Source organism: Ovis aries, chromosome 4 (genome assembly GCF_016772045.2).
Source record: "Ovis aries strain OAR_USU_Benz2616 breed Rambouillet chromosome 4, ARS-UI_Ramb_v3.0, whole genome shotgun sequence".
NCBI classification, from domain to species: Eukaryota; Metazoa; Chordata; class Mammalia; order Artiodactyla; family Bovidae; genus Ovis; species Ovis aries.
In genome coordinates, this window is record NC_056057.1 from 100,840,877 (window position 1) to 100,867,962 (window position 27,086).

Below are 27,086 nucleotides of genomic sequence, written 5' to 3' on the forward strand. Positions count from 1 at the left end.
TTCTCTACTCACCCTCAGACAGATATGTAAACCAGTATGTCAATTAATTGATCTTTAGTGGGAAGTACATCTGCGTGGGTCCTCATTTTATTCTGGAAAGTTTATATGACATGCTGTGTTTTCCATCTGAAGATTGGCAAGTTTAGAGTCAAGATGGGAAAAGCAAAGCTGGGAGTTGGGTGATTGTTCTCTATGTAAGGTTGAGACAAGTGATCCCCATTCTCTCACATCCCCATAGCAAAGACCTGACACACAACTTCCTCCCTGCCCATCGCATCAAGTTAGATGCTTCCTTTTGTATCTTCTCATAGGACTCTGCTTCTTCATCATACCTTTCATTAGACTGTTAGTTGTGTTTTGAATTCTCATTTAATGCCTGTCTTTCTCATCAGTGTATAAGTTCCATAAGCCCAGGGATCCTGTCTGTTCTGCTTGCTGTATAGTCCCTGGCACATGGAAGGTCCTCAGTACAGTGAATGAATGCTCTAGCTTGACTGGTTTAGTCTGTCCTTGTCTTGCACATTGGGCTTCCCTTGTGGCTTAGCTGGTAAAGAATCCACCTGCAATGCAGAAGACCTGGGTTCAATCCCTGGGTTGGGAAGATCCCCTAGAGAAGGGAATGCTACTCACTCCAGTATTCTGGCCTGGAGAATTCCATGGACTGTATAGTCCATAGGGTCACAGAGTTGGACATGACTTTGCGACTTTTACTTTCTTGCACATCCCTTTAAAAAAATTTGCACAGTACTTTGCTGCCTTCTGACAACACTGTTCATAAGATTGTAATGCACTTAGTTAGGTTACAGTTATCTTGCATGTCTTTCTGACTGTCTGGTGACTTTAGTGGGATTTGTGTTTTCTTAGATATCAGTTAAACATGTTTGCAGCCCACTCTTCACGATTTGAGCTATAGTTAGTGCATCAGTTGAGTGAGTGATTGGTTTTGGTTAGTTTCCCTTTCAGAGTCTTTATTAACATATAGGGGTACTATGTCTGATTGTTTGCAAACAGAAACTTTGGGCTTCTGTGTCATTTTTTTCAAACCGTACTTAGTAGCACATAGCAAGGGCTCTGTAAGTATTACTTCTTATTCTTAGTATCTTTACAAAGAAAAATGTGATCCTTTATTAAATGAGTTTACAGAAGAATTCTGTATTTCTGTGCTGTTTTTTAACAGCTAGTGTCCCAGCCAAAGTAAAATACTTTTTTTCAGCTTCTAAGTTTTACAGACTCCGGTTCCTCCTCCTCCCATTCCTGCTTTTCCTCTGGATGATAGAGAGGGAAGGAAAGGCAGTTACATTTATTGAGTGATTGTGATATGCCAGACACTGTGTTGTGTGTTTTACTTAGTTTATTCTTAGTCGATTCAACCGTAAGAAGCAGGTGATGTCCCTATTTTGTATATAAGGAAACTGAAATTCAGAGAGGTTAGTTTCTCACTGCATGTCACATAACTAATGAAGTGACAAAACCAGGTTCCACTAATGCTTCAGTTTAAAATCAGGATTTACTTTATATTAAGGTGGGTAAAATGATGTTTGTGTTATTGCTTGTGAATTCTAATACTCTTTTATATTAATGTTTGGGTTGTATATATAATTCCTTATATTTAAAAGTTTCTGTGAGTGTGACTAAAATGTGTAGACAATAACTTTGCCTTCTTTTCCAAATGTATGTTCTACTTGATGCTGATTTTATTTATTTTTCCTTTAAGCCGCTAGTCTGTGGGGCCCTTACAAAGACATTTGGCAGACTGTGGGGAATGCTCTTTGGAGAAGACAACCTGAAGCGGTCCATCTCCTTGACATGATTTTGAAGAAGCACAAACCTGACTTCATCTCATTGTTCAAAAACCCTGTAGGAGATTTTCTTTTTTTTGCTTCTTGAATTTGCTTTTTCCTTTCAAGATTGAAGGAGCAAGTAAATTCTTAATGCATTTAAATGCAATATGTTACTTGTTCTAGTCTGTTGATTCAAGTTTTTTCTAAAGATGGAAATTTCCTAGGAGCAATTATTCTTTCTGTTCTCCATGAAAGTTAATATAGCTTTTAATTCTAGCTAGCAGGTATCTTGATAGTATTTGAATACGATTTTGGAAGGTCTACATATTCCGGAAATAGAAGCCTTTTTGGAATTTCTAACTTGCAGTTAATCCATCTAAGCTTAGTAAGGTTGATTATTTTATTTATTTCCAGGTACACTTCAACATTTTAATTCTTTATAACGTTGTGTAAGTTGTGTTAACTGAATGAGTTAATTCTTACATATCGTTAATCACTGCATCTTGACATACTTTTCAATGAGGAGTAGATTACTTCAGCAGTGGGGGGTTCATATTTGGAAACTCCTTTCCCTGCTGTTTGACAGTTTTCTTTATACACTAGCAAGGCCATCTAAGAGCTATTTATGGGTTTGTCTTACCAGAAAGAGCCCTGGCCTGGGAGCCAGTTGAACTGAGTTCCAGTCTTGGCTCTCCCACTGAAGAGTTGTGTGACCATAGGCAAGCCACCTGACTTCTCTGGGCATGAGTTTTTCCCTTCTGCAAATAGAGAAGGTGGATTAAATGACTATATGGCCTTTTTCAGTGTAGAAATACCTAAGATTTTATGGCCCATCAAGTAATCCTGTACTATGTTATGTGTTAAATATTTGCAGGTAAATGTTTTTGCAAATAAGACTATATTTTAAAATAACATACTAACAAACTATCATTAATCCTCCTATTTAATTCAGCAATTCATTTCCATTTGCTGTCTTCCACTTGAAGATTCATTGCTTTTATACTTCTTAAAGATATGATTGGAAAGTTCCTTAGACACTTGAAAAGTTGGATGCTGTTTTGTGTGATTTCTCAACCTTTCCGAGTTGAGCAGAAATAGTTATTGAGAAGGTAATCAGAGTGTAAAAAGTTGAAAGGGATGTAAAATGTTACCTCATAAAGTTCTAACTGTAGATCATATGATAAGAAATACTGTTTGTCTTACCAGACTGCTTTGTGAATGAACTTCTCTAGGTAACAGTTTTACACCTCGGTTCCATGTGCCATTTTCATGAAATGATCCTATTTATTTATTTTTACTCTTGTAGCCAAAAAACGTTCAACAACATGAAAAGGTTCAGAAAGCCAGCACAGAGGGAGTTGCCATTCAGGGTCAACAGGGAACCCGACTTCTTCCCGAACAGCTCATTAAAGAGGCGTTTATCCTCAGTGACCTTTTTGATATTGGAGAACTGGCAGCTGTTGAACTTCTTTTGGCTGGTGAGTTGACACTTAACCTATGGTAAGGCAGTACATACGTATAAAATTATTCACTTGTGATTTCAAATATTACACCATTTAGATTCCACAATAGTTTCTAAAGATTCAGTTTATTTCATATCACAGTATTGCCTTTTGTTTATCTTTGACTAATGGGAAGGCTTTAGTTTAGTGGTCAGAGTTGTTTAAGGAAATTTAACTGTTTTAAGATAGACTTTTTCTCTGTCATTGACTCGCAAAGAATAGCTGACTGCATCTCAGACGTTTTTATAGCACAGAGCATTTCTTGTCATACAATGAGTAAGAAGGTAAGGTCACTGCTTTTTTTGGTGTTTCTCTTTGAGGGGGTGATTCAGACAATAAATAGGTAAAGAATATTCATGACTGAGTGAAGTTGCTCAGTCGAGTCTGACTCTTTGCGACCCCGTGGACTATAGCTTGCCAGGCTCCTCCATCCATGGAATTCTCCAGGCATAATACTGGAGTGGGTTGTCATTTCCTTCCCCAGGGGATCTTCCCGACCTAGGGATTGAACCCAGGTCTACCTCACTAAAGGCAGACTCTATACCATCTGAACCACAAGGGAAGTTCCTAGGTAAAGAATAAGATAATTTCAATAATACTGAGTTCTAGGAAGGAAGTAAAACAAGGCAGCGGGATAGAGATGGGGGCTGGTAGAGGGAACTGTAAGGAGTATACTAAGGGAAGGCCTCTCTGAGACTGGAGCATTCGATCTGGAACCTATATGATGACGAGATACCAGAGTTGTTGAGGAAGGGTGTTCCAGGGATTGCAGAGCATGAGGTGAGAGCAGAGGCCTGCCAAAGGACGAAAAGACCACAGTGGCCAGAACATCATGAATTAGGGCGAGAGTGAAAGAGGGCAAGGACATCAAAGGAGTCAGATCATAGTCTTGCAGGCTGTGAAAATTGTTTGGATTTTATTCCAATTGCAGTGGGAAGTTGTTGGCAGGGGCTTTAAGCATAAGAGTTATAGAATCTGGAAAAACTGAAATTATTTGTCCTGCTGCTATATAGAGAAAAGATTGAAATTTCTGTAAAATAAGTAGTTCATTTCAATCATAGCTGGGGAGCCATGTGAAGAAGCCAGGTGGACATTTTAATTGAAAGACAGTCTAATATGTCTGAAGATAACCATGCAGCTGCCAGAATAATATCTGGCTTTTGACCTAAGGTTGCATTAAAAGAAGTAAGATATTGAGAATGACTAAGGTCATTTTCCCATTCTGTGATGGAGATGTTAACTGGGCATGCTCCAGTTGTGAGTTTAATTCAAAACTTCATTTACCAAATATTTTTCCTGTGCATATTATGGGTCAGGCACCGTGTTAAGATTCCAGAGATATAAAGATGAATAAAACCTCAACTAGCTTATAAGTTATTATAAGTGAAGTTATTCAGTTCAGTTCAGTCTCTGATAGTCTAATAACTGAGAAAGACATAGAAACCAGTAATTGTGACCCATTAAGTGCATTAATGCAAAGTTTGGGGATGGCCCAGCAGGGAGATGTTTAAATTGACCTCAGGTTGTTGTAGAGAAATCCACAGAAATCACGAGGCTTGCAGTGGTCGTTGAAAGTAATTAGGCATCTGTCAGGTGGAGTAGGTGCTCACTCGGAAGACAAAGGACATCCAGACAGAAGAAGTCGCCTGTAAGAACTGTGAGGCAGTGAGATGAATTTGGGGAAGAGAAGGGAGGAGAGTGTAGGAGTGTCTGGGCCAAGGGCAGAAGAAAACCATAGGAAATGAAGCTGTGGGCAAGGTTGTTCAGAAAAGACAAAGCAGAATTTACGCAGAGGGGAGTAGTGCAAAAGAGTGAGTAAAAGTTGAAACATAAGAAATGGTTACTTAATTTACTAGGGGAAGAGTCTTAATATTTGAAAGATTTTATCTGAAAGAGAATAAAACAATGGATAGGTGTTTGAAGTAGAGGCCCTTAAACCCTGAGGTAGGGCCCCTCCAGTTCAGTTCAGCTCAGTCGTGACCGACTCTTTACGACCCCATGAATCGTAGCATGCCAGGCCTCCCTGTCCATCACCAACTCCCGGAGTTCACTCAGACTCACGTCCATCGAGTCGGTGCTGCCATCCAGCCATCTCATCCTCTGTCGTCCCCTTCTCCTCCTGCCCCCAATCCCTCCCAGCATCAGAGTCTTTTCCAGTGAGTCAACTCTTCGCATGAGGTGGCCAAAGTATTGGAGTTTCAGCTTCAGCATCATTCCCTCCAAAGAAATCCCAGGGCTAATCTCCTTCAGAATGGACTGGTTGGATCTCCTTACAGTCCAAGGGACTCTCAAGAGTCTTCTCCAACACCGCAGTTCAAAAGCATCAATTCTTCAGCGCTCAGCCTTCTTCACAGTCCAACTCTCACATCCATACATGACCCTGAGATTTCATAATTTCTTTGAACTGAGCATTGATATCATGATTTTTGTCGCAACCTAAACACATACATGTTTGCTTCCTAAATTATTTCTCAACTTCCTTTTCCAGGAGAGCACCAACAGCCACATTTTCCTGGCCTCACCAGAGGATTAGTAGCTGTTCTTTTATACTGGGATGGAAAGCGGTGCATTGCAAATTCCCTGAAAGCCTTGGTACAGTCCCGACGAGGAAAGACATGGACCCTTGAACTCAGGTCTGTTTGCATTCTAGGATTTCAGGGCTTAATTAGAAATTGCTTGAAGAATTATAATTTTAGAAACAAAACTTTCTCTTTGGTATGTATAATTGAAGTAAAGTGTATAACATAAGTTGAGTAATGAACCCTTCCTTGTTGTGCCAGGAATAATGCAACAGTTTAAACCTGCTTTATTTCATTTACAAATGAAATATTAGTCAGTTATTTATGGTTAAACGTTTACTGAAATACAGTGATCTGCAAAGAATGAAAAGAGCTAGGTTATAACTAATCCTGGTTGTTTCCAGTTATCCAACATTATTGTCAAAAGAGTATTTGCTATATCCATGTGATGAGGAAGTTTAAATGCTATCATTCATTGTAACTTGATTTTTTATCACAGTCCGGAGCTGGTTTCTATGACCACACGGTTTACTGATGAGCTGATGGAGCAAGGATTGACTTACAAAGTTCTTACTCTGGTGTCACAGATTGATGTTAACAATGAGTTTGAGAAACTGCAGCGTGAGAGAGGTTTGGGTAGTGAAAAACATCGGAAAGAGGTAAGTGTTTGATGCGTCAGTTCATAGTTGTCTGTGTCAAATCTTGAAGGCAGAAAAGTCGTGTCAACCAGAACATTCTTCTAATACATGCGTAGGAAAATTAATAACATATTGAAGTGTGGTCAGTTCATGAAATTGACTTGCACTTGTTTCAACCTCTTTCTAGTCACTATGTGCCATGCTAGCACTGTTTCTAGAGTGAGGCCTTTAAGAAATCGGTTATCCTGTAGAGGAAACTGGAGTTAGGATTTGTTCAGACTTGCAGAGTTGAGATTTTAGGGTCACTTATGGACTCAGATACATTTATTTAGTTCACCTTTATAATAGATGGTTGACACTTTGGAATAAGATTAGGCTTCATAGTAATTCATTTATAATGATAATCATTCACCTTCACCTTGATTTCTAGGTTTCTGATCTTATCAAGGAGTGCAGGCAGTCTCTGGCAGAAAGCCTTTTCGCCTGGGCTTGCCAGTCACCTTTAGGCAAAGATGACACTCTCCTCCTTATTGGACATTTGGAAAGAGTGACGGTTGAGGCCAATGGCTCGTTGGATGCAGTGAACCTGGGTCTTCTTATGGCACTTTTGTACTGCTTCGATAGCAGCTTTATAGAAGAAAGCACAGAGGAACGTGATGGTAGTGAACTTTTTATCCATTAATACATTTATTTTAAAAAATCAGATTTAATTGTGGAGATGACATTTAAGAAAGGTGACAGTCTAACTAAAATATAAATTGTATAGTTTATTCCTTTGTGTGTAATTCATCCATATTTGAATATTTAGATATAAGATCACATTGTGAAAGTAATTTCAACCCCGTTTGATGTTTCTTTCATCGTTTGGGATTTTGAAATAGAAGAGTGGCTAAAGGATTTGCAGTGTGTGTTTGTGAATTATGCATGCATAACGTGCTTGTTATTTATTCACGTTTTAAACCTTTCATTCTACGGGAGGATGACTATAATTTTTAGTAACATATCATCTTTGATGTTGTTTTCTGTGAAGTAGGTAGAATTTCTCTTGTTAACCTTGTAAACAGGCTTCTCTGGTGGCTCAGCAGTGAAGAATCCATTTGGCAATGCAGGATATACATGTTTGATCCCTGGGTTGCGAAGATCCCCTGGAGAAGGAAATGGCAACCCACTCTAGTATTCTTGCCTGGGAAATCCCATGGAGAGAGGAGCTTGGCAGGCTGCAGTCCATGGGGTCACAAAAGAGTCAGATATGACTTAGCGACTAAACAACTTAAACAACCTTATAAACAGTTATTGCTCAGAGCAGAGGATCTTAAGAATGATTCTGACAAAGGAAGATTATTGCTATTTAATGTCATGCGTGCATGGTAAGTCGCTTCAGTCACGTCTCTTTGTGACCCTTTTGACTGCCAGGCTCCTCCATCCATGGGACTCTCTAGGCAAGAATACTGGAGTGGGTTGCCACGCCCTCCAGGGGATCTTCCCAACCCAGGGATTGAACTTGCTTCTCTTATGTCTTCTGCCTTGGCAGGCAGATTCTTTACCACTAGCGCCACCTGGGAAGCCCATTTAATGTCACAAATATTTGTAATTATTCCAACAGTTATCCCCTGTCCGCTCTTTATTGTATCATCCCAGTCTGCTTTCGTTAGATATGTGAAGAGCACAGACAGTTCCCATTCGTCTTTGGAGGTCATCCCTAGCCATTAGGAAAGGCTTATGTAACACAGCTATCCCGTACCTCCAGTCAATTGTCGGCTGATACATCATGTCACATCACAAGCAGCACCTGTGCTTCATTGTTAACTCGCTCAGTCGCATCCGACTCTTGCGACCCCACGGACTGCAGCACACCAGGCTTTCCTGTCCTTCACCATCTCCTGGAGCTTGCTCAGACTCATGTCCATTGACCTGTGCTACTCATAGGAACGCTGCCAGTTAATGCATTGGTCAGATTTCCTGTATTGAATGAAATGAAACAGAATTAAGTCTAGATGTTGGCTGTGTTAATGGAAGTTTGTAAGCTGGAACTTTGAAATGCTAAATAGAATGAATGCCTGGGAAGTTTCATAGGCTTGATATTCATTTAGGGTACTTATTTTGATTATCTCATCTTAATTACTTGTTGAAATCTTTTGTTAACGGGAGTAGAGAATTACTAATTCATGTATAATAGTAGACATAAACTTTAAAAATACAGAAAATTAAAGGAAGTGTTCTTCCTGGTTTAAGTGTCTTCCTGGAACCACTGAACTAGTTATTCACCGAATGACATCAAAACAAAATATAAGAAAACAATGAAGTAAAATAAAATTCGTAGGTGATCAGTGATGTTTCCCACTATTTTAGATTTGGGACCTTGTGCTTTTTTGAAGTCCCTTAGTATAATTGAAAATACCTTAATTATTTGGTGGTTTCATTTATGTTATAATCAGACTAGATGCATGTTTGCAATTGGCATGCTTTGTTTTGATTAGGGTTTTCTTTTTAATATTTTAAATTCAGGCTATTATATATCTCATAAAAGTATTGTTCTTTAATCTTTAACCTTGGTTTATATTTTGGAATTTGTGCACAGAAAAAAATGAGTGGCTGTTTAACTTTTTTCAAATTTGTTAGTAGAACACTTAAACAAACAAAAAAAACCACTGAAAGTAATGAAACTAAAATTTAGGATTATTGTCATTTCTTTCATTTTTAGTTTGTGTACAGTTTTTGCAATAGTGTACTTATTTCAAAGATTAATGTTTAATTAGTCTTTTTTTATAGGGATTCTCTGACTTTCTTATTCTTAGATATCATTCCTATACATCAAAAGTGGAAATTTTCTCTATTTTTTGGTATAGTGTCTATTTTTGTTTTCAGATATGATTCATCAACTTCCACTGTTGACAGAGAGACAATACATTGCAACGATTCACTCTCGCCTTCAAGACTCACAGCCTTGGAAGCTGCCAGGGCTGCAGGCCACAGTGAGACTTGCCTGGGCCCTGGCCTTGAGGGGGATATCCCAGCTGCCTGATGTGACAGGTAAACCACTTGTAGGTCATTTTCTTATGAGAAACGACGTATCTGCATTTACTATTTCAGAAAAGGTGTGACATTTCACGTGTCTAAACATGAGCCTAGGGAGATACTTAGAATTGTGGTGAATGAATCTTTTCCTTTTTTTCTTGTCTCTCAAAAGAAACTATTCAAAAATTTTTTTCCCTTTCTTGTAGCTAGTGATAATTCTCTTTTAGCTTATTTTTTCCTTAAAAGTTTGAAATTTGAAAATGACAGTGTAACATACATATATGTATTTTAACTTTTTCTTCTTGGGTTTGTTCACAAACATTTTTCTCACATTGTGTCAGATTAAAAACTAACATGATTTTTAAATGCAATGTATTAGGAGGTATTTGGTTCAGTCAGTAATGGATGTGGAATTCTGACTTCTAACAATTTTCTACTGTAGCATATCCTCTTCTGCTGTGTATGTTCATCATACACGTGGTTTATCATCATACTAGTGGTTTACTGTAACAGGATGAGAAATAAGCTTTTGTTGTCATTTGAAGCCCCTGAAATTGTCCCTTCTGTAGGTTTTTATGGTAAATTTGGAAAGGTTTTATTAAAATTTACAGTCCATGGGCTTCCCAGGTGGCACAGTGGTAAAGAATCTGCTTGTCAGTGCAGGAGACACAGGAGACATGGGTTCGATCCACGGGTTGGGAAGATCCTCTGGAGGAGGCAATGGCAACCCACTCCTGTACTCTTGCCTGGAGAATCCCAGGGACAGAGGAGGCTGGTGGGAGGGCTATAGTCCCTGGAGTCGCAAAAGTGGGAAACGAGTGAGTGACTGAGCATGCATGTCAGTTTTCTAGTTGTAGAGTGTCAGCAGATTCCGGTATCTTATCAATCGTGTGACTGCAGAACATTTTGCTCACTAGTCTCGTGTTGTTCCCAGGTGGGCTGTGGAAAGCTTTTTCTGTGTTACAGATTTTTCTTTGGCTGAGTGTTTTTTATATTAAAGCTGATAAAAAGCTAATTAGATGTTTACATTCATGTACAAATTCTGTTTTTTAACTTTGCCTCTTCATTTATAAGTCTTATTTCAGTACTTTTGGGGCATAAAATGACCCTATGTACCTTTAAATAGCTTTGTGATAGTTAATTAAATTCATATACTGTAAATTACTGTACCATTGCCCTAATCTTGAGAGGCACATAGAATATGCTGTGCTTCATTACTGAATAGTAGATAAGAATAGTCTAGGAATGTGGACCTGGTTTCAAGCCCTAGACCTTTGGCTACTTAATCTCTTTGGTTTTGCATGCTCATATCCTTTCATAATCTTTGAAATTAGGGACATTCTAATGTGGCCACCTCATGCAAAGAGTTGACTCATTGGAAAAGACTCTGATGCTGGGAGGGATTGGGGGCAGGAGAAGAAGGGGACGACAGAGGATGAGATGGCTGGATGGCATCACCAACTCGATGGATGTGAGTCTGAGTGAACTCCAGGAGTTGGTGATGGACAGGGAGGCCTGGCATGCTGCGATTCATGGGGCCGCAAAGAGTTGGACACGACTGAGCAACTGAACTGACTGAATGAACATTTTTTTTTTTTGAATGAACATTTTAAATACAAATTTTTTTCTGTTAATTTATATTTTAAAAATTACTAGAAAAAATGAATAACTTATCTTATATTGCAGAAGTGGTGGTTTCTTGAAATAATCCAGACAAGTTTTACCAAGATCTGAATTTTGAAGAATTGGTTTCTACTTTTTACTATAGACATCTGTAAATTTTATCAAATGTGTTTATTACATTATTTTATAAGTATATTTTGAGTTTTATTAAACTATAAAATTTTTGTATACTGTTTTGAAACATTAAAACTCATTTTACATTATGATATTAGTGTACTTTATTACCTAAGTAGTCTTTAAAAAGTAGTTCTTAATTCTAGTATTTCAGAATTCAAGTGAAGACTTGGAACTAATTATTATTGTTATTATATATTTAATTAACCATTTCAGTAATTATTAGTAGTAGTAATAAATAATTAGGAAACTGTTTTGTTCTCAAGGAGTTTGTATAATATGGGTAGATATACAGGCTTTATTTCAAAATGCCAAACAGTCCATAAACAAAAAAAGAAAAAAACAACCAATATCATTTCCTGTGGTTGAGAATATCCTGGTTTATATCTATTCCAAGGCATTGAAAATGGACCTTAAGTAACAGATTATATGTGGTCTCTATGACAGTGAAACAGAATAAGCTATTTAACAGTTATTTTCCAAAGCCAGATTATCACAAAATTACCAGCAGTTTTAAAGTTTGAAAGAAGTGAACAGCAATGTAGTTTCCGATGAAAGGTGCAGCATCACCCTTGATATACTTTTACTGAAAAAATGGAATGTAATTAATTAAGCTGCTTAAGATCAAACTTATCAGTTTGTAACCAGAGGAAAAGGAATATAGTAACTATACCACTGGGATGCAATGCTAAACCACATGGTGGAAAATGCTACAGTATAAGACTTAGTTTTTTTCATCAGAATAAAGGGCAAGAGAAAAATGAAAAAGATGTAAGAGGAGCCTACAGATATATCAGTTAATTGCAGTGTGTAGACCTTATTTGGATACAGATTCTAACAAACAAATTGCCCTAAAGAGAAGAAGCAGAAAGACAAAACTAAAATCTTTTATAACATTTATGGGACAGTTGTGAATTTGACCACTGACTGGAGTTTTGGTATTGAATTATGTGGCAAAATACTAATGGCATTACATATGTGGTTAATTTTTTTTCCTTTTTTTTAAGTGCCATTTTGAGTTGTATACTTAGAAGTGTAGTGTTAAATTGTCTGGTATTTGCTTCAGTCTTAATTAAGTGCAGAGGAAGAATGCATGGAGATCTAAATGAGTAAAGTTAATCGTAAAGGGGTAATATTGTAGCTAGGTGTTGGGGATGTGGAGGTTCATTATACTTGTTTTCTCTTTTTTCACTTATCTGTTTAAAGTTTTCCAAGTACAAAGCTTAAAAATATTACAAATAGACCACTTTGTCTTTAGGTTAAGATTTATTTAGGTTTTCAGAGTTTGCTACTTGTTTACCAGATTAATAGAGTTGCTTAAGTGGCCATGTTTTTGATTTTCACTTGTCGACTGAAGGCTTTTGCTGAATGATCCAGTTCATTTCATTGAGATTAAAGCCTTGGCATCATTTAAACTTGTTAACATTTTGATAATAGCTTTCTGACTACATTTGTGTTACATCATACATCTGTTAAATGTTTATTTTTTTTTTAATCACTCTTAATGTTACTGTGAAGAGCAGATGGTTTTTCTAATGCACATTTTTGGTAGTTCTTTGGGGTTTATTAATCAATTACAGTTACACACTATCTTGTTTCGTGTGTAACTCAAAATATACACAAACAAAAGGTTGAGAAGAGATCTGAATTTTGAATTATCAATAGAGTATTATGAGGTATTATAATCTAGTAACTTTTTCTCCATGTGCTATTTTTCTAAATACATTTCTAGCTCTGGCTGAATTCACAGAAGCAGATGAAGCAATGGCAGAGCTCGCAATTGCTGACAACGTTTTCCTGTTCCTCACTGAATCTGTAGTGGTGTCAGAAAACTTTTATCAGGAAGAATTTTACATTCGTAGAATCCACAATCTCATTACAGATTTCTTGGCACTTATGCCAATGAAGGTAAGTGTAATAATGTAGGGTGAGTAAGAGTGGTAGAAGATAATATAAGACTCATTAACTGAGAACAAACTAAAAGAAAGTAATATTTGACATTGAGAGTGGTTTATAATGAGAAAGTAGTAAGCAAGTGAAAATGCTTCTGTGGGGAGAAAATTATTAACTCCATGCTATCCTGAGGAATCAGTGTTAAGGTTGCCTTATTTAATGCTTTTTATACATGATTTGAAACATGCATAGTGGAGAATCTCCAGTTTTATAGATAATTGTTTAAACACTTAATTATAGTGTGTAACTGGACCTCCACATAGATAGAGATAATGGGTTTAAGAAACTAATGCAAAGGTTAGTTTTTCTTTTTCTTTAATTTTTTTTTTTAAATAATAGGGCCCAGGGGCCCTGCCCACCTCTAGTGTGAGGTTACATTTAAATAAAGTGCTGGAGCTATAGCTTTGTTCCAGAAAGGGATTCTTAGAGCCATTTCAGACAGTTCCTTCATAGTATATTTCTTTGTGCCATTTTGTGCCAAGGAAGTTGTGGCAGTAAGTAAAAGAGAGAGTCCAGTTTCAGGTCAGTCTCTAGGTCATGTCCGACTCTTTGCGACCCCATGAATCGCAGCACGCCAGGCCTCCCTGTCCATCACCAACCTCCGGAGTTTACTCAAACTCATGTCCATAGAGTTGGTGATGCCATCCAGCCATCTCCTCTGTAGTCCCCTTCTCCTCCTGCCCCCAATCCCTCCCCAGCATCAGGGTCTTTTCCAGTGAGTCAACTCTTTGCATGAGGTGGCCAAAGTATTGGAGTTTCAGCTTGATCATCAGTCCTTCCAATGAACACCCAGGACTGATTTTTTAGAATGGACTGGTTGGATCTCCTTGCAGTCCAGGGGACTCTCAACAGTCTTCTCCAACACCACAGTTCAAAAGCATCACTTCTTCGGCGCTCAGCTTTCTTCACAGTCCAACTCTCACATCCATACATGATCACTGGAAAAACCATAGCCTTGACTAGACGGACCTTTGTTGGCAAAGTAATGTCTCTGCTTTTGAATATGCTGTCTAGGTTGGTCATAACTTTCCTTCCAAGGAGTAAGCGTCTTTTAATTTCATGGCTGCAATCACCATCTGCAGTGATTTGGGGGCCCAAAAAAATAAAATCTCACTGTTTCCACTGTTTGCCCTTCTATTTGCCATGAAGTGATGGGACCAGATGCCATGATCTTAGTTTTCTGAATGTTGAGCTTTAAGCCAACTTTTTCACTCTCCTCTTTTACTTCCATCAAGAGGCTCTATAGTTCCTCTTTACTTTCTGCCGTAAGGGTGGTGTCATCTGCGTATCTGAGGTTAGTAAAGTCCTATAAAACTGCTCTGTATGTGCGTGTGTGCATGCATGAGGAAACACCTGAAGTGGCTACACTTGTAATGCTGATGTGGAGTTCTGGTGCGATACATCGTAAAAAACACAAGTGGAAAAAATACCTGGAATGGTAGCAAACAAAGAGTTAAGTGCTTGCTGCTGCTGCTAAGTCGCTTCAGTCGTGTCCAACTCTGTGCGACCCCATAGACGGCAGCCCACCAGGCTCCCCCGTCCCTGGGATTCTCCAGGCAAGAACACTGGAGTGGGTTGCCATTTCCTTCTCCAATGCATGAAAGTGAAAAGTGAAAGTGAAGTCGCTCAGTCGTTGGACTGCAGCCTACCAGGCTCCTCCATCCATGGGATTTTCCAGGCAAGAGTACTGGAGTGGGGTGTCAGTGCCTTCTCTAGTTCAGTGCTTACTCATGCTATAATGAATCAAGTGTTCATTGAGTTTCTCCTGTGTTCCACGTAACTATGCTAGGAATTGTGAAGAAGACAAATAAGTAGGAGACTCATTCCCTGCCAGCAAAGAATGTATATATTGTCTAGTTGGAGAAATAAGATACACACAGAAAAATATATATAGTAATAGGAAGTAAACGAAGGTGAAGACAGTAAATTGCTGTGCCTTTTTTAGGCTAAGGATAGCTCACTTAGACTAGAATAGTCCAGGAGAATTTAACAGATAACTTCAGAACTCATCAGCCTTGAAGGACATGATAGACTAACATGCTAGAAATTTGGAGTAGAAAGAAATATTTTCATTTTATATTTGTGGAAATGAAGCTTTAGAAAAGGTTAAGGCTTTAACTTTTTCCTAATTATTAGTCTAGACTAATATTGACTGTAGTATTGGTATTGGTAGTTACTAAGTAGTACTAGGAATGCTAAATATCCTGTAATATTCAGAATCATTCAACCTAGTGAAGAAGTGCCCTGCCCAAAATGTCAGTAATTGAGAAACACTGTAGTTAAATTATCTATAGTGGAAATTGCATTGAGTTTTAAGATCTTAGAAATCATAGATAGTAATATTGTAATAAAATTCCTGGTATATTCATTTCCACAACTAAAATGGAGTTGATATTTAAACAATATTTTTCTTTTATGTAATAACTTAGTTGCCTGATTTTCTGTTTCATTATTGTTAACCCATATAATACATTTACTATGAACTGCCCGTAATAAATTTCATAGGTGAAGCAGTTGAGGAATCGAGCCGATGAAGATGCTCGAATGATTCACATGAGTATGCAGATGGGGAACGATCCCCCCATTTCACTTAGAAGGGATCTGGAACACTTAATGCTCTTGGTAAGTTTTATTTTGGATCATCATCTCCCTTTCTCCATTACTTTTCCCCTAACTTTGGAAAATTTCAGTTTTTTCCCTACCTTTGGAAAGTTTCAGGCCTAATATCTTAAACATGCAGGTGAATTCAATAAAATGCAACTTTTTATTTAAAAGTAGTTTTTGAGTTACAGACATTTTCACACAGTTTTTGTTTACACTTTGCAGATCGGTGAGCTATATAAAAAGAATCCTTTCAATTTGGAACTTGCGCTAGAATACTGGTGTCCGTCCGAGCCTCTTCAGACTTCTACTATCCTGGGTTCTTATCTTGGGGTGGCTCATCAGCGACCCCCTCAACGCCAGGTGAGCTCTTGGTTTTCCTGCTTTTTACCTTGGAAATCAGAAAAACATGAAGAATGGTATTTTCCTCATGTTATTGCTGTTCATGCAAAATGAACACTTGTAACCTTTAGGCGTTTATACTTATTTAAGGAAATGGAAACTCTTAAATTGATCTGATCATTTCAAAGTTTCTACAGTCAGCCTTTTATTAGATACTAGCTATGTATTGAATCATTAGATGTAGAAAACTGTCCAGTTTCATTGTAGTCACTAAATAAGTGACTAATTAAAATTAATATTTATTAGCTTATTCTATTCTCTATAGACATAACAATGAATATCCATCTTTCTTAGCAAGTTGGGTAAGATAGGAGAGGTACAGACACTAAAGGAAAAAGGCTTAGGAGTTATAATTAATGCCAAAATGCCTATGAGTCAGTAGATAATGTAGGAAAAAGTTCATTTTCTATCCTATATTAACTTTTAAAATATGTTATGCATTAGCAAATAAGAGGGATCACTATATCTGTCTTCATCTTTTTGCAGTTTTCTATTTTAAATGGTTTCATGCCATGTACTATATTTTCATTTTTGCTAAGAGTCAAAGGTCAGGATGCCCCTTTTTAAACTGTATTTCTTATATTTATTGTTTCACTTTTTTCCTCACTTAAAAAATGTATTTCAGGGAAGGATTTATTAAAATTTTTTAGAGATTAAAGTAATTTCCATTATGAAGATTTTCAGACATATGGGAGAATAATTACAGTGAACACCCAGTATCTTAATTTAATAGCTGTTAACATCTTGCTGTGTTTACTTCTGCTCTTGTTATTTCTACTGCTTTTTTTTTTTTTGCTGGGTTATTTTAAAGTAAATTATAGGCAGCATGACTTTTTCACTTCTCACTGGCTAAGTTAATATCTCTTGAAAATAAGGATATTTTTCTATATGATCATAAGATCATTGTTAAACGCAACATATTTAACAAAAATTTCCAGAGATCTATAACATTTTTGGTTCGGGTTCCAACTAATTAGTCTAAGTAATATATTTACTTGTTGATAATAGATTTAAGGCTTAAGCAGGAGAAAAGAGAAACCTAAGAAGTGGACTTAGAGAACAGGAGTATAGAAACATATATCGGCAAGATAAAACGGTATGTTTAGGTTACTATCAAAAATTCTTCCAGGTTCCTAGATCTTTGTACTCAGTTTTACTGGGGTTAGGAACTCTGGGTTCTAAGTATATCTTTGAATTTGCTGGTTAATTTTAGATGAGTAAATTCTTCAATTGTTTTACATATTTAGAATATGAGTAGTCGCTCGTGTTTATGGCACTTAGATGTACGTTGGGTTCACAAAGATATTCTGTAGTTGCGTTAAGTTACTAATGATAAACTTGGAAATGCAGTTTTTCGTAAATAGAATTCCAGATTATTTTGTCTTGGGGGAAGTTAAATGAGAGTACTTAGTTTTGGTTCATATGTAGTCTTTATTGGCTAGTCCATGTTGGCTTAAAGTTAAGCTATGCTTTATGTAAACTGTTGGCTTTTTCGTATTTCAGGTTGTCTTGTCAAAGTTTGTTAGGCAAATGGGCGACCTGTTGCCTCCAACTATTTATATTCCTTACTTGAAGATGCTGCAGGGATTGGCCAATGGGCCCCAGTGTGCCCACTACTGTTTCAGCCTGCTCAAAGTCAATGGGAGCAGTCATGGTAAGAAAAATCTAGATGTTTTCTAAGTTTGTCATGACATTCAGCATCCTTCTATCTATTAAAGCATATTGGTTATTTGTGCTGGGTTCTACTGGGCGTATACATTATATTTATAACAGAGAAGCACACTGCTGGCTTTATGTATGATGATGCTTTGATCATGGTCTCAAAGGGGGGAGAGTATTACCATTTCCTTTATAAAATACAGTACAGTTTAAGAAATGAGGGTTAATATGCATTTTCAAGAACACATCTGGTGCTCAAAGCAAGGTATGTACCCTTCCCACATAACTTTGATTTCTTTAGTTTATCTTCAGAAGTCCTTGTTTTCTAAATTTCGGTTCTTAGTTTTTCTCTCAGTTTTTCCCCAGTTTCCTCATTTAATTTTCAGGTCTGAGTCTGCTTATACCAAAAAAAGTGTGCGTCCCTCATAGCTCAGTCGGTAAAGAATCTGCTTGCAGTGCAGGAGACCTGGGTTCGCTTCTTGGGTTGGGGAGATCTCCTGGAGAAGGAAATGGCAACCCAGTCCAGTATTCTTGCCTGGAGAATCTCAGGGACCGAGGAGCCTGGTGGTCTCTAGCCCATGGGGTTGCAAGAGTAGGACACGACTTAGTGACTAAACCACCGACCACACCAAAGATAGTGCAAAAGGGAAGAGAAAAATATTTATTAGACATCTGTCAGGTAGATTACTTTCATTTTTACATTTGAGGAAACAGGTTTAGCAAAGTGAAGAAATTTAAGGTCACAAGGCATAGGCAAGCCATAATTGAGATCTGCCTGACTCCAAGACTGGGGTTTTGACCATTTTGTTAAGGCTTCTTTGTCTTGTCTGCTAGGCCTTTACTCTCAGTGCTTAGTATGTAATCTGCAAATCAAGATTGTAGTTATCTCTCTCTTTGGGAATTTAATTTAAGCTCAACATTTGGGAACTGCTCATGGGAAAAGCAGCCCTGAATAGTTAGATGACAACATGGAGAAACGTCCTGGGTTAGAAGTAGGTAACTGACATCCAGGGCTTCCTAGGTGACTCAGCAGTAAAGAATCTGCCTCCCAGTGCAAGAGGTGCAGAAAATGTGGGTTCGATCCCTGGATCAGGAAGATCCCCTAGAGGAGGAAATGGAATCCACTGTAGTATTCTTGCCTGGGACATCCCATGGACAGAGGAGCCTGGTGGGCTGCAGTCCATGCGGTTGCTGAGCGTTGGCCATGGCTGAGCACACGCAGGGCAGGGCACCTGACGTCCAGAGTAATTTACCTTTGTACTTGCATGGGCACCACCCATGTCTTAGTCCCAGGGAAAAATTAATCCAGAGTTCTAGTTTACAGAGGGTTTCTAACCGATTTTCAACACACAACATATCTAGGATAAAGGCAAACAAAATGTGTTGTTTTATGTTTATTTTCTCCCTCCATTTCCAAGCAAGTACTTAGACAGTTTTGAAAGGAAATTCTGTGCTGTTTCTTTACAGTGGAAAATATTCAGGGAGCAGGTGGCAGTCCTGTTTCCTGGGAACATTTCTTTCACTCCCTGATGCTTTACCACGAGCACCTCCGGAAAGATCTTCCGAGTGCAGATAGTGTCCAGTACCGTCACCTCCCTTCGCGTGGTATCACCCAGAAGGAGCAAGATGGGTTGATTGCTTTTCTGCAGCTGACATCTACCATCATTACTTGGGTAGGTAACCCACCCGCAGCATGTGAGTACAGGGTAATTTTATTTGTATTCTAACACAGTGTCGTTTTAAGGAGCCCCCAAGTTTTCTTAATAATGCTTAAAGCTTATAAGCGATAAATTTAGCATTTATATTTGGCGTTCTGTTCTTCTAAGTCCTTTGTTTCTTCATCTTTAAAGGCTGTGGTATTCCCTGCTTACTGCCAGAAGCGTGTATGAAAATAATAGCCAAATTGTGTTGTTTGTATTTTTTGATGTTGAATTGTACGAACTATTTATATATTTTGGGTATTAATCCCTTACTGGTCATTTCATTTACAAATATTTTCTCCCATTCTGTATATAGGTTGTCTTCATTTTGTTAGTGGTTTACTTTGCTGTGCTAAAGCTTTTAAGTTTAATTAGGTCCCATTTGTTCTTCTGGTTATTTCTGTTATTCGCTAGTGCAAAGCTAAGTTCCTTTGTCTGACATTCTCTCAGAAGAACAGGAATAGTGTCTTCTAACTTTATTGGTTTTTCCAGTAATGCTAAACATTATTCAAAGTCAAAACATAAAGTTTGTAATTATTTACTGTTGAATTAAATTGGAGTGATACTTGGTACTGTGTGTGTGTGTGTGTGTATTTCTATTTTTCTTCTCAGAAAAGGACAAGCTATTTTTCTCATTTATATATGACATTGTTCCAGAAAGGATTTAAAATGCCTAGGTAAGATTTATGCCCTGGAAGACTGTTTATCTCTGTTTGTATATATTGTTTTCTAGTCTTAGAGCTGTAATTCAGTAAAGGCTATTTCCTCCATTCTTTATACTAACTGAACTTGTGATCTGATTTGATCTACTGGTAGAGTTCAGGCATTCGCTCTGTTTTAGTATGTGTTAATTGAGCCTGTGAATACTCAGTGTAAGTGTTAGCAATTTAGATGATTTTACTGGTCGTTTTTCTTAGCTTTTAAACATGCGAAGCCTGTTTGTTCTTTTTGTATTCAATTCACAGAGTGAAAATGCTCGTTTGGCACTCTGTGAGCATCCTCAGTGGACGCCCGTGGTGGTGATTCTGGGACTCCTGCAGTGCAGCATCCCTCCTGTACTAAAGGCCGAACTACTGAAGACACTTGCAGCGTTCGGAAAATCTCCTGAAATTGCTGCTTCTCTCTGGCAGTCGTTAGAATACACTCAGGTAGTACTGTGTGCTCTCTTATTTACATTACTACAGTTTGGAAGTGAGTGTTGATACTATTGAACAAGCAAGTGCATCTATTTGAAACTTAAAGTATACCGTGAACTTCCTGAATAGAAAGTTATGATTTTGTTACCAAGCGTAACTTCAGAAACTAACAGACTTGGATTTTTCTCTTGGATCAGTTGACAACTTCACCAGGTTACTAGAGACTGCATTTTTCTTAAGACTTTGTTATTCAGTATGTGTAAGATTAATAAATGGACAGAATTCCTCAAGTCTGTCTTTGGGTACTAGCCTGTGATAAGCCTTCAGAAGTCACCTGTACTCATTAAATGTGGAGGATGCCTAGTTTTCTTTTTAACTGCTTCCTTCTGTGACCCTTCCTGTCTTAAAACAGTCGAGTAAAATGTCCTATCAATTCTTATTTCTTTAGATATAAGCCCTGTTGGAATTTTTATGTCAAGATGGACTTATTCTATAAATGATGGAGTAACAAAGGAAAATAAGAATGTGTTCTATAGAGATATTTCTAGGAAAATGGTTAGGTGGGACATGCATTTGTCTTCAAAATAATATGAGATAAGGGAGACTGATTCTGACACATTGGTAGAAGCTACTGTTTTGGAGCAGTATTCTAGTTGATTTCTAACATATGTGTCTTGAAGATGTTAATGATGCTTTATAAAAATGAAAATGAAGAAAGTTGATATGTGCTGGGAAGCTGGGCCACTTTTCTTTTAGTATTGATACTTCATTTTTTTCATTCAGAAGCATGTGAGTACTTATTATTGTCCTAAGTGCTTCAGTTCAGTTCAGTCATTCAGTTGTGTCTGACTCTTTGTGACCTCATGGACTATATAGCATGCCAGGCCTCCCTGTCCATCACCAACTCCCAGAGTTTACTCAAACTCATGTCAATGAGGAATGCTCCTAACATCGCATTCTTCTCCTTCTTTGAAGATACTGCAGACCGTTCGGGTTCCAAGCCAGAGGCAAGCTATTGGTATTGAGGTAAAAGTTTCCTTTTAGTTTAAATTCTGTAGTCATGCATTCACATGATTAAAAGACTAAGAAAAATATATTCTTACCGTATCATGTTTCTGTAGTTTTCAAATTTGATGTGTTTTCATTTGAGGGTTTTCTGTGTTGAAATGCAGATGAAACTTTATGAAAGAGATCAAAACACTTTTGGTTTCAGAGCTGGAAAAGTATGTTAGTGGCAGCCATCAAGACTGAAAGTTTGGTTTGAACTGAATTTAATTCGGCTACTTGGGTCAGCTGTGAAGTACAAATTTACTTGTTTAAGTTTCCTTTTTTCTCTCTAAGCCCCCTTCCTCTTTTTTTAAAAGAAACATTTAAGATATCTGTTTTTAACTTTTGTATCTTTACCTCTAAATAAAAAAATTGTAATGTCTTTGTGGGTCTTTGAGTGTGATATTATACCAGTAATAATGAGTTAAAGTCTGAAAAGTGGTTTGCACTTTAAAGCTCGTGGTTTTATGTTACTGAATTTCCTTTGTTTTTCTTTGGAAGGTGGAACTAAATGAAATAGAATCCCGGTGTGAAGAATACCCTTTGACTCGTGCCTTTTGCCAGTTAATTAGTATCCTGGTGGAGAGCTCCTTTCCTTCTAATTTGGGTGCTGGGCTGCGGCCCCCCGGTTTTGACCCTTATTTGCAGTTCCTACGAGATTCCGTGTTTCTCCGATTCCGCACAAGGGCTTACAGGAGAGCAGCTGAAAAGGTTATGTTCAGAGAAAAACTTTCGTTTCTTTATTTATTTTATTGCTTCTTTTTCTTTTATTAGAGGTATGAGATGCTATAAATTCATTTTAGCTTTTGAAAGTAAAATTTATAGTCTTAAACTGACATATCCATGGTCTGCTTGGTTTAAATGTATTAAAAAATACATCAAGCATTAAAACCGAATGGCATTCTAACATGTATACTATCGTGTAAGAATTGAATCGCCAGTCTATGTCTGACGCAGGATACAGCATGCTTGGGGCTGGTGCATGGGGATGACCCACAGAGATGTTATGGGGAGGGAGGTGGGAGCGGGGTTCATGTTTGGGAACACATGTAAGAATTAAAGATTTTTAAATTAAAAAAATAAAAAACTTAAAAAAACAACAAACCAAAGTAGTGATCAGTAATTTAATTGATTTATAACAGAAGCACACTGCTGGCTTTATGTACAATAATGCTTTGATCATGGTCTCAAAGAGGGGAGAGTATTACTATTTGCTTTATAAAATACAGTACAGTGTAAGAAATGGGGGTTAATATGCATTTTCAAGAACACATCTGGTGCTCAAAGCAGGATGTGTACCTTTGCCACGTAAGTTTGATTTCTTCTGTTTATCCTCAGAAGTCCTTGTTTTCTAAATTTCTGTTCTTAGTTTTTCTGTCAACTTTTCCCCCGTTTCCTCATTTAATTTTCAGATTTGAGTCTGGTTATACCAAAAAAAAATGTGTGCATCCCTCATAGCTCAGCCAGTAAAGAATCTGCCTGCAGTGCAGGAGACCCAAGCTTGGTTCTTGGGTTGGGAAGATCTCCTGGAGAAGGAAATGGCAACCCAGTCCAGTATTCTTGCCTGGAGAATCCCATGGACAGAGGAGCCTGGTGGGCTACAGTCCATGGGGTCGCAAGAGTAGGACATGACTTTACTGAACCACCAACTGTCACCACCAATTTAACTGATATGAAGTCATAGTCATTAAATCCTTAATTGAACAAATTTTGACCAAAATTGAACCAAAAATGATATACCTTTGGCAGTTGGAAACACACTATCCTTTATTGGGATGTTTAGGTTAGAGATTGAAATAAGTTTTAACTTACACACCAATTAGTATTGGTTAGTAAGTAGCACTTCTGGGTTGTGGAGTCTTGGCTTAGTGGGAAGGCATTTTGTGGTTCATGAGATATACAAGCCTTGGAGAGAGGCCGAGGGAACACTGACATTCACACTCATATTTGCTCTGGTTGTAGTACCCTCACAACTGGGCTTTTGTATATGTCATTTTATGTAATTATAATATTACTGCGAGGCAGGTACTATTAATATTCCCATTTTACAGATGGAGGCTTAGCAAAGTTCAGGAACTTGCCTAAGGTCCAGGACCAGGATTTGAACCTAGGACTCTGATTCCAGATCCAAGCTCATAACCACTAAGCTATGTAAGAGACCCTTTCAGGTTCTGACGTAATTCACTTTAGTCTATAATACTGTTTATTGGTTCACAGAATACCCTCGCAGACAGAATACCTTAGAGGGACATTTCTAGTTTATTTTTATAGTTTGCCATTTTTTAACCTGTTGGGTTTATTTGTTGTATTAATGATTATAAAATAATTTAGTTCATGCTACTTTGGGAAATTAGGAAAATTAGGAAAATACAGAAAAATACGTGAAGAAATTACATCACCCATAATCTTGTTACCGAAGGAAGGGGTAACTGCTTTTCTTTTTCCTTTGCATATCTACTTAAATTGAGATAATTAGTGACATTAGCTTATATCCCTTTTTGGCCACTAAACATAGTATTATGAGGATTTTTTTCATGCTATTAAAGATTCTTTGAGAAGAGTTTTTTTAATAACTGTATAATCATTACTTGTGTCTCACTCACACAGCTTATTTTTCATTGCCATATTATTGGACATAGTTTGTTTCTAATATTTAGTCCCAGATAGCTGAAGTTTATTTTTTGTCAGTTGGTCTATAAGTTTTGCTTCTCATGTGGTTAAAAATCAATACCAACAGAGGTATATGTTTTACTAAAGGCCTAGTATTACCTTTTTAGATGAAAGCATTAATAGCAGTCATGCCTTATTAATAAAAGTCATTTCAGATGGATAATGGATGCTAACAGTTGCAGTCTCTTCAACAAAATGTTCTGATACTTTTTGGCATTTCTTTTAAATATCTTACTTGCTTTTTCTTAAAAAGGTCAGTATGACCTAAGGGTTTAGAGCTTTAGTCAGCTACTCTTTTTCTGTGCTTATTATTTTTCCCCCATACATTTTTATATTTCTAGCACTGCTGCTCTTCCAGCTACCAATGATTTCCTAGCATATTACCCTAAGAAAATTTCCCTCAATTTTGTGAATTTATTTCACTAGAAAGTCTTTTTTAGGTTTAATTTATATTGTTGTATTTTAGAACACTAACTTGTCACAAAAACAGTGCTTTGGTTTAAGATAAATAAATATAAGCAGTGTTTGAGGCAGCATATATATTTAGTAATCCTAAAGTCCATTATCATGTGGTGATAAACATTTTTTTATTTAAATAAATGATTTTGAAAAATTTAGAAAATAGAGAAAAATGAGTAATTAAACAAAATAATTTAAAATTAAGATTGTCATAGTCCTAGTTTTAAAGGTCAGCTTTGATAAAATTATATTCAGTGGAAATAATGACTAAAGTAGTAATTTTAAAAACCACCATCTACAGTCACTAGACTCAGCCTTATTAAAATTTTATGCAGTAGATATTTTTGAACAGTTTAATTTTACTGTCTGTACAGTTATGTCTGTACAGTGTATTTTCTCTTTGGCATAAATATTTTTCCTTGGTGTTACATAGCTTTTAAAAGCATTTTAAACAAAGAGGTGAAGATGAGGTCATTTGGAGGAAGCCTACCAGTGATTCTTAACTTTGGCTAGAGGTGTGAACACTGCTCTGGGAGTTAGAAGTATGGGGCTGGGCCTCCAGCACGTTGGCTGCCAAGCTTTATGGTCTCGGGAAATCAGTCAGTGCTCTGAGCTTCACTTGCTTCACCTGCAAAATAAGAGTTGATGAGATGTTTTCTCAGATCTTGCCCAGCTGAGATCCTTAGAGAAACTGAATGTTTGATGCTTTTGGAGAAGTGTTCAAATGTGATGGTTTTCATTATAAGTTGAACTAGATTTATGAACTAAATTTATTTATAAATTTTAACTTATAAATGGAATCCTGTATGGATAGATATTGGGTGCTTTAGATTTGTTGACAAAGCTCAAATATCTGCTGTAGAAATGTTTCTTTTTTAGAAATGGTTCTTTTACTAATTCTTTTATACCTGTTTTACCTTGAAAAACTAGCCAGTCCACTGTCCTTTAGCAAAACAAAGCAGAATGAATTGGGCTTTCTATATTGCTTCGAGTAAACAAAGTAGAAAAGGGGCTTCACACATTTTCTGGAAGAAAGTGAGAGAGATGAAAAACTTACCCAATCTGTCACCTTGATCTGTTATTGTTACTGAAATATTTGTGTCTTTCTGTAGTGGGAAGTTGCTGAGGTTGTTTTGGAGGTGTTTTATAAATTGCTCAGAGATTATGAACCTCAACTTGAAGATTTTGTGGATCAGTTTGTGGAACTACAAGGTAATTTAATTCTGTCACTTTCAAACAAGGTGTCAGCTGTTTATACACCTGTTTATAATTTATAAATTACTATACATAAGATGTAAATTACTTCTGGTTATAAACTAAATTATAATTTTATATGTTTTGTTACATTGTTTTAGTCATTTTGATTGTTCTAAGCAAGAGAAAATAAAGTAAAATTTCACTGAATGTAAGAGTAAGGACATTGCCTACAGATTAATGAGTTACATATCAGTGTACCATGTGAACCAACTATGTGCAGATCAGCCCTTTTGGAAATAACCATTGTATATAGTTTGTGTTACTGTCTCTAAATTGAAGCTTGCTCCACTTGTTTAGATACTGTTTAATTTACAAATCTCATGTATCATAAAAAAGGGTGTGACAAAAACACTAATTCACCATCTCTTGGACTATGTTATGTTCTATTTAGGAGAAGAAATAATAGCCTATAAGCCGCCAGGATTTAGTCTGATGTATCACCTTCTGAATGAGTCACCGATGTTGGAGCTTGCCCTTAGTTTACTGGAGGAAGGTGTTAAACAGCTTGATACCTATGCTCCTTTCCCTGGTATGTGCCTGAATGTCTTTATAGCTTGAAAACAGTTCTGCTGTTTTTGTCGTGTATAAATTGAAGCTTTGAAGTAGATGACCTCTGAACTTCTTTTCACCATAAGATTTTCTCTGTATCCACAGTGTTTTAGTGAGTCATACCATGAAAGTAAATTAAAAGTGAGAGCAGGTAATCATAGTTCTCTCCTACAACTGTAACATCTCTAAATTTACAGTACTTTTTGTTTTGTTTTCTCCATTGTGTTTGTAAAAGCACTTACTATAGGCGTGGTATATGATCAATAAATTTCATTTACTATTACTATAACTTATTATTATTTATTTATTAAGTGCTTACTATGCACTTGGCAATTTTAAAAGCTCATTACATGTATTAATATATTTAACCTGTATGAAAGGCCTGTGTGGTAGATGATATT

The 27,086-nt window shown here is 37.1% G+C and overlaps 1 protein-coding gene across 1 annotated transcript in view; it reads left to right on the plus strand.

Annotated features, from left to right (window-relative positions):
* The window catches only part of NUP205 (nucleoporin 205), a 78,451-nt gene that overhangs the window by 5,476 nt on the left and 45,889 nt on the right, over window positions 1-27,086 (plus strand). Inside the window, exons 2-17 of the mRNA XM_004008088.6 lie at window positions 1,715-1,857; window positions 3,088-3,259; window positions 5,772-5,916; window positions 6,302-6,461; window positions 6,871-7,099; window positions 9,306-9,470; window positions 12,985-13,160; window positions 15,711-15,827; window positions 16,032-16,169; window positions 17,712-17,862; window positions 19,335-19,540; window positions 20,533-20,715; window positions 21,679-21,729; window positions 22,252-22,461; window positions 25,992-26,091; window positions 26,528-26,665. Of these exons, the coding sequence (XP_004008137.2) occupies window positions 1,715-1,857; window positions 3,088-3,259; window positions 5,772-5,916; window positions 6,302-6,461; window positions 6,871-7,099; window positions 9,306-9,470; window positions 12,985-13,160; window positions 15,711-15,827; window positions 16,032-16,169; window positions 17,712-17,862; window positions 19,335-19,540; window positions 20,533-20,715; window positions 21,679-21,729; window positions 22,252-22,461; window positions 25,992-26,091; window positions 26,528-26,665 (2,484 nt within the window). The remainder of the gene's footprint in view (window positions 1-1,714; window positions 1,858-3,087; window positions 3,260-5,771; window positions 5,917-6,301; window positions 6,462-6,870; window positions 7,100-9,305; window positions 9,471-12,984; window positions 13,161-15,710; window positions 15,828-16,031; window positions 16,170-17,711; window positions 17,863-19,334; window positions 19,541-20,532; window positions 20,716-21,678; window positions 21,730-22,251; window positions 22,462-25,991; window positions 26,092-26,527; window positions 26,666-27,086) is intronic.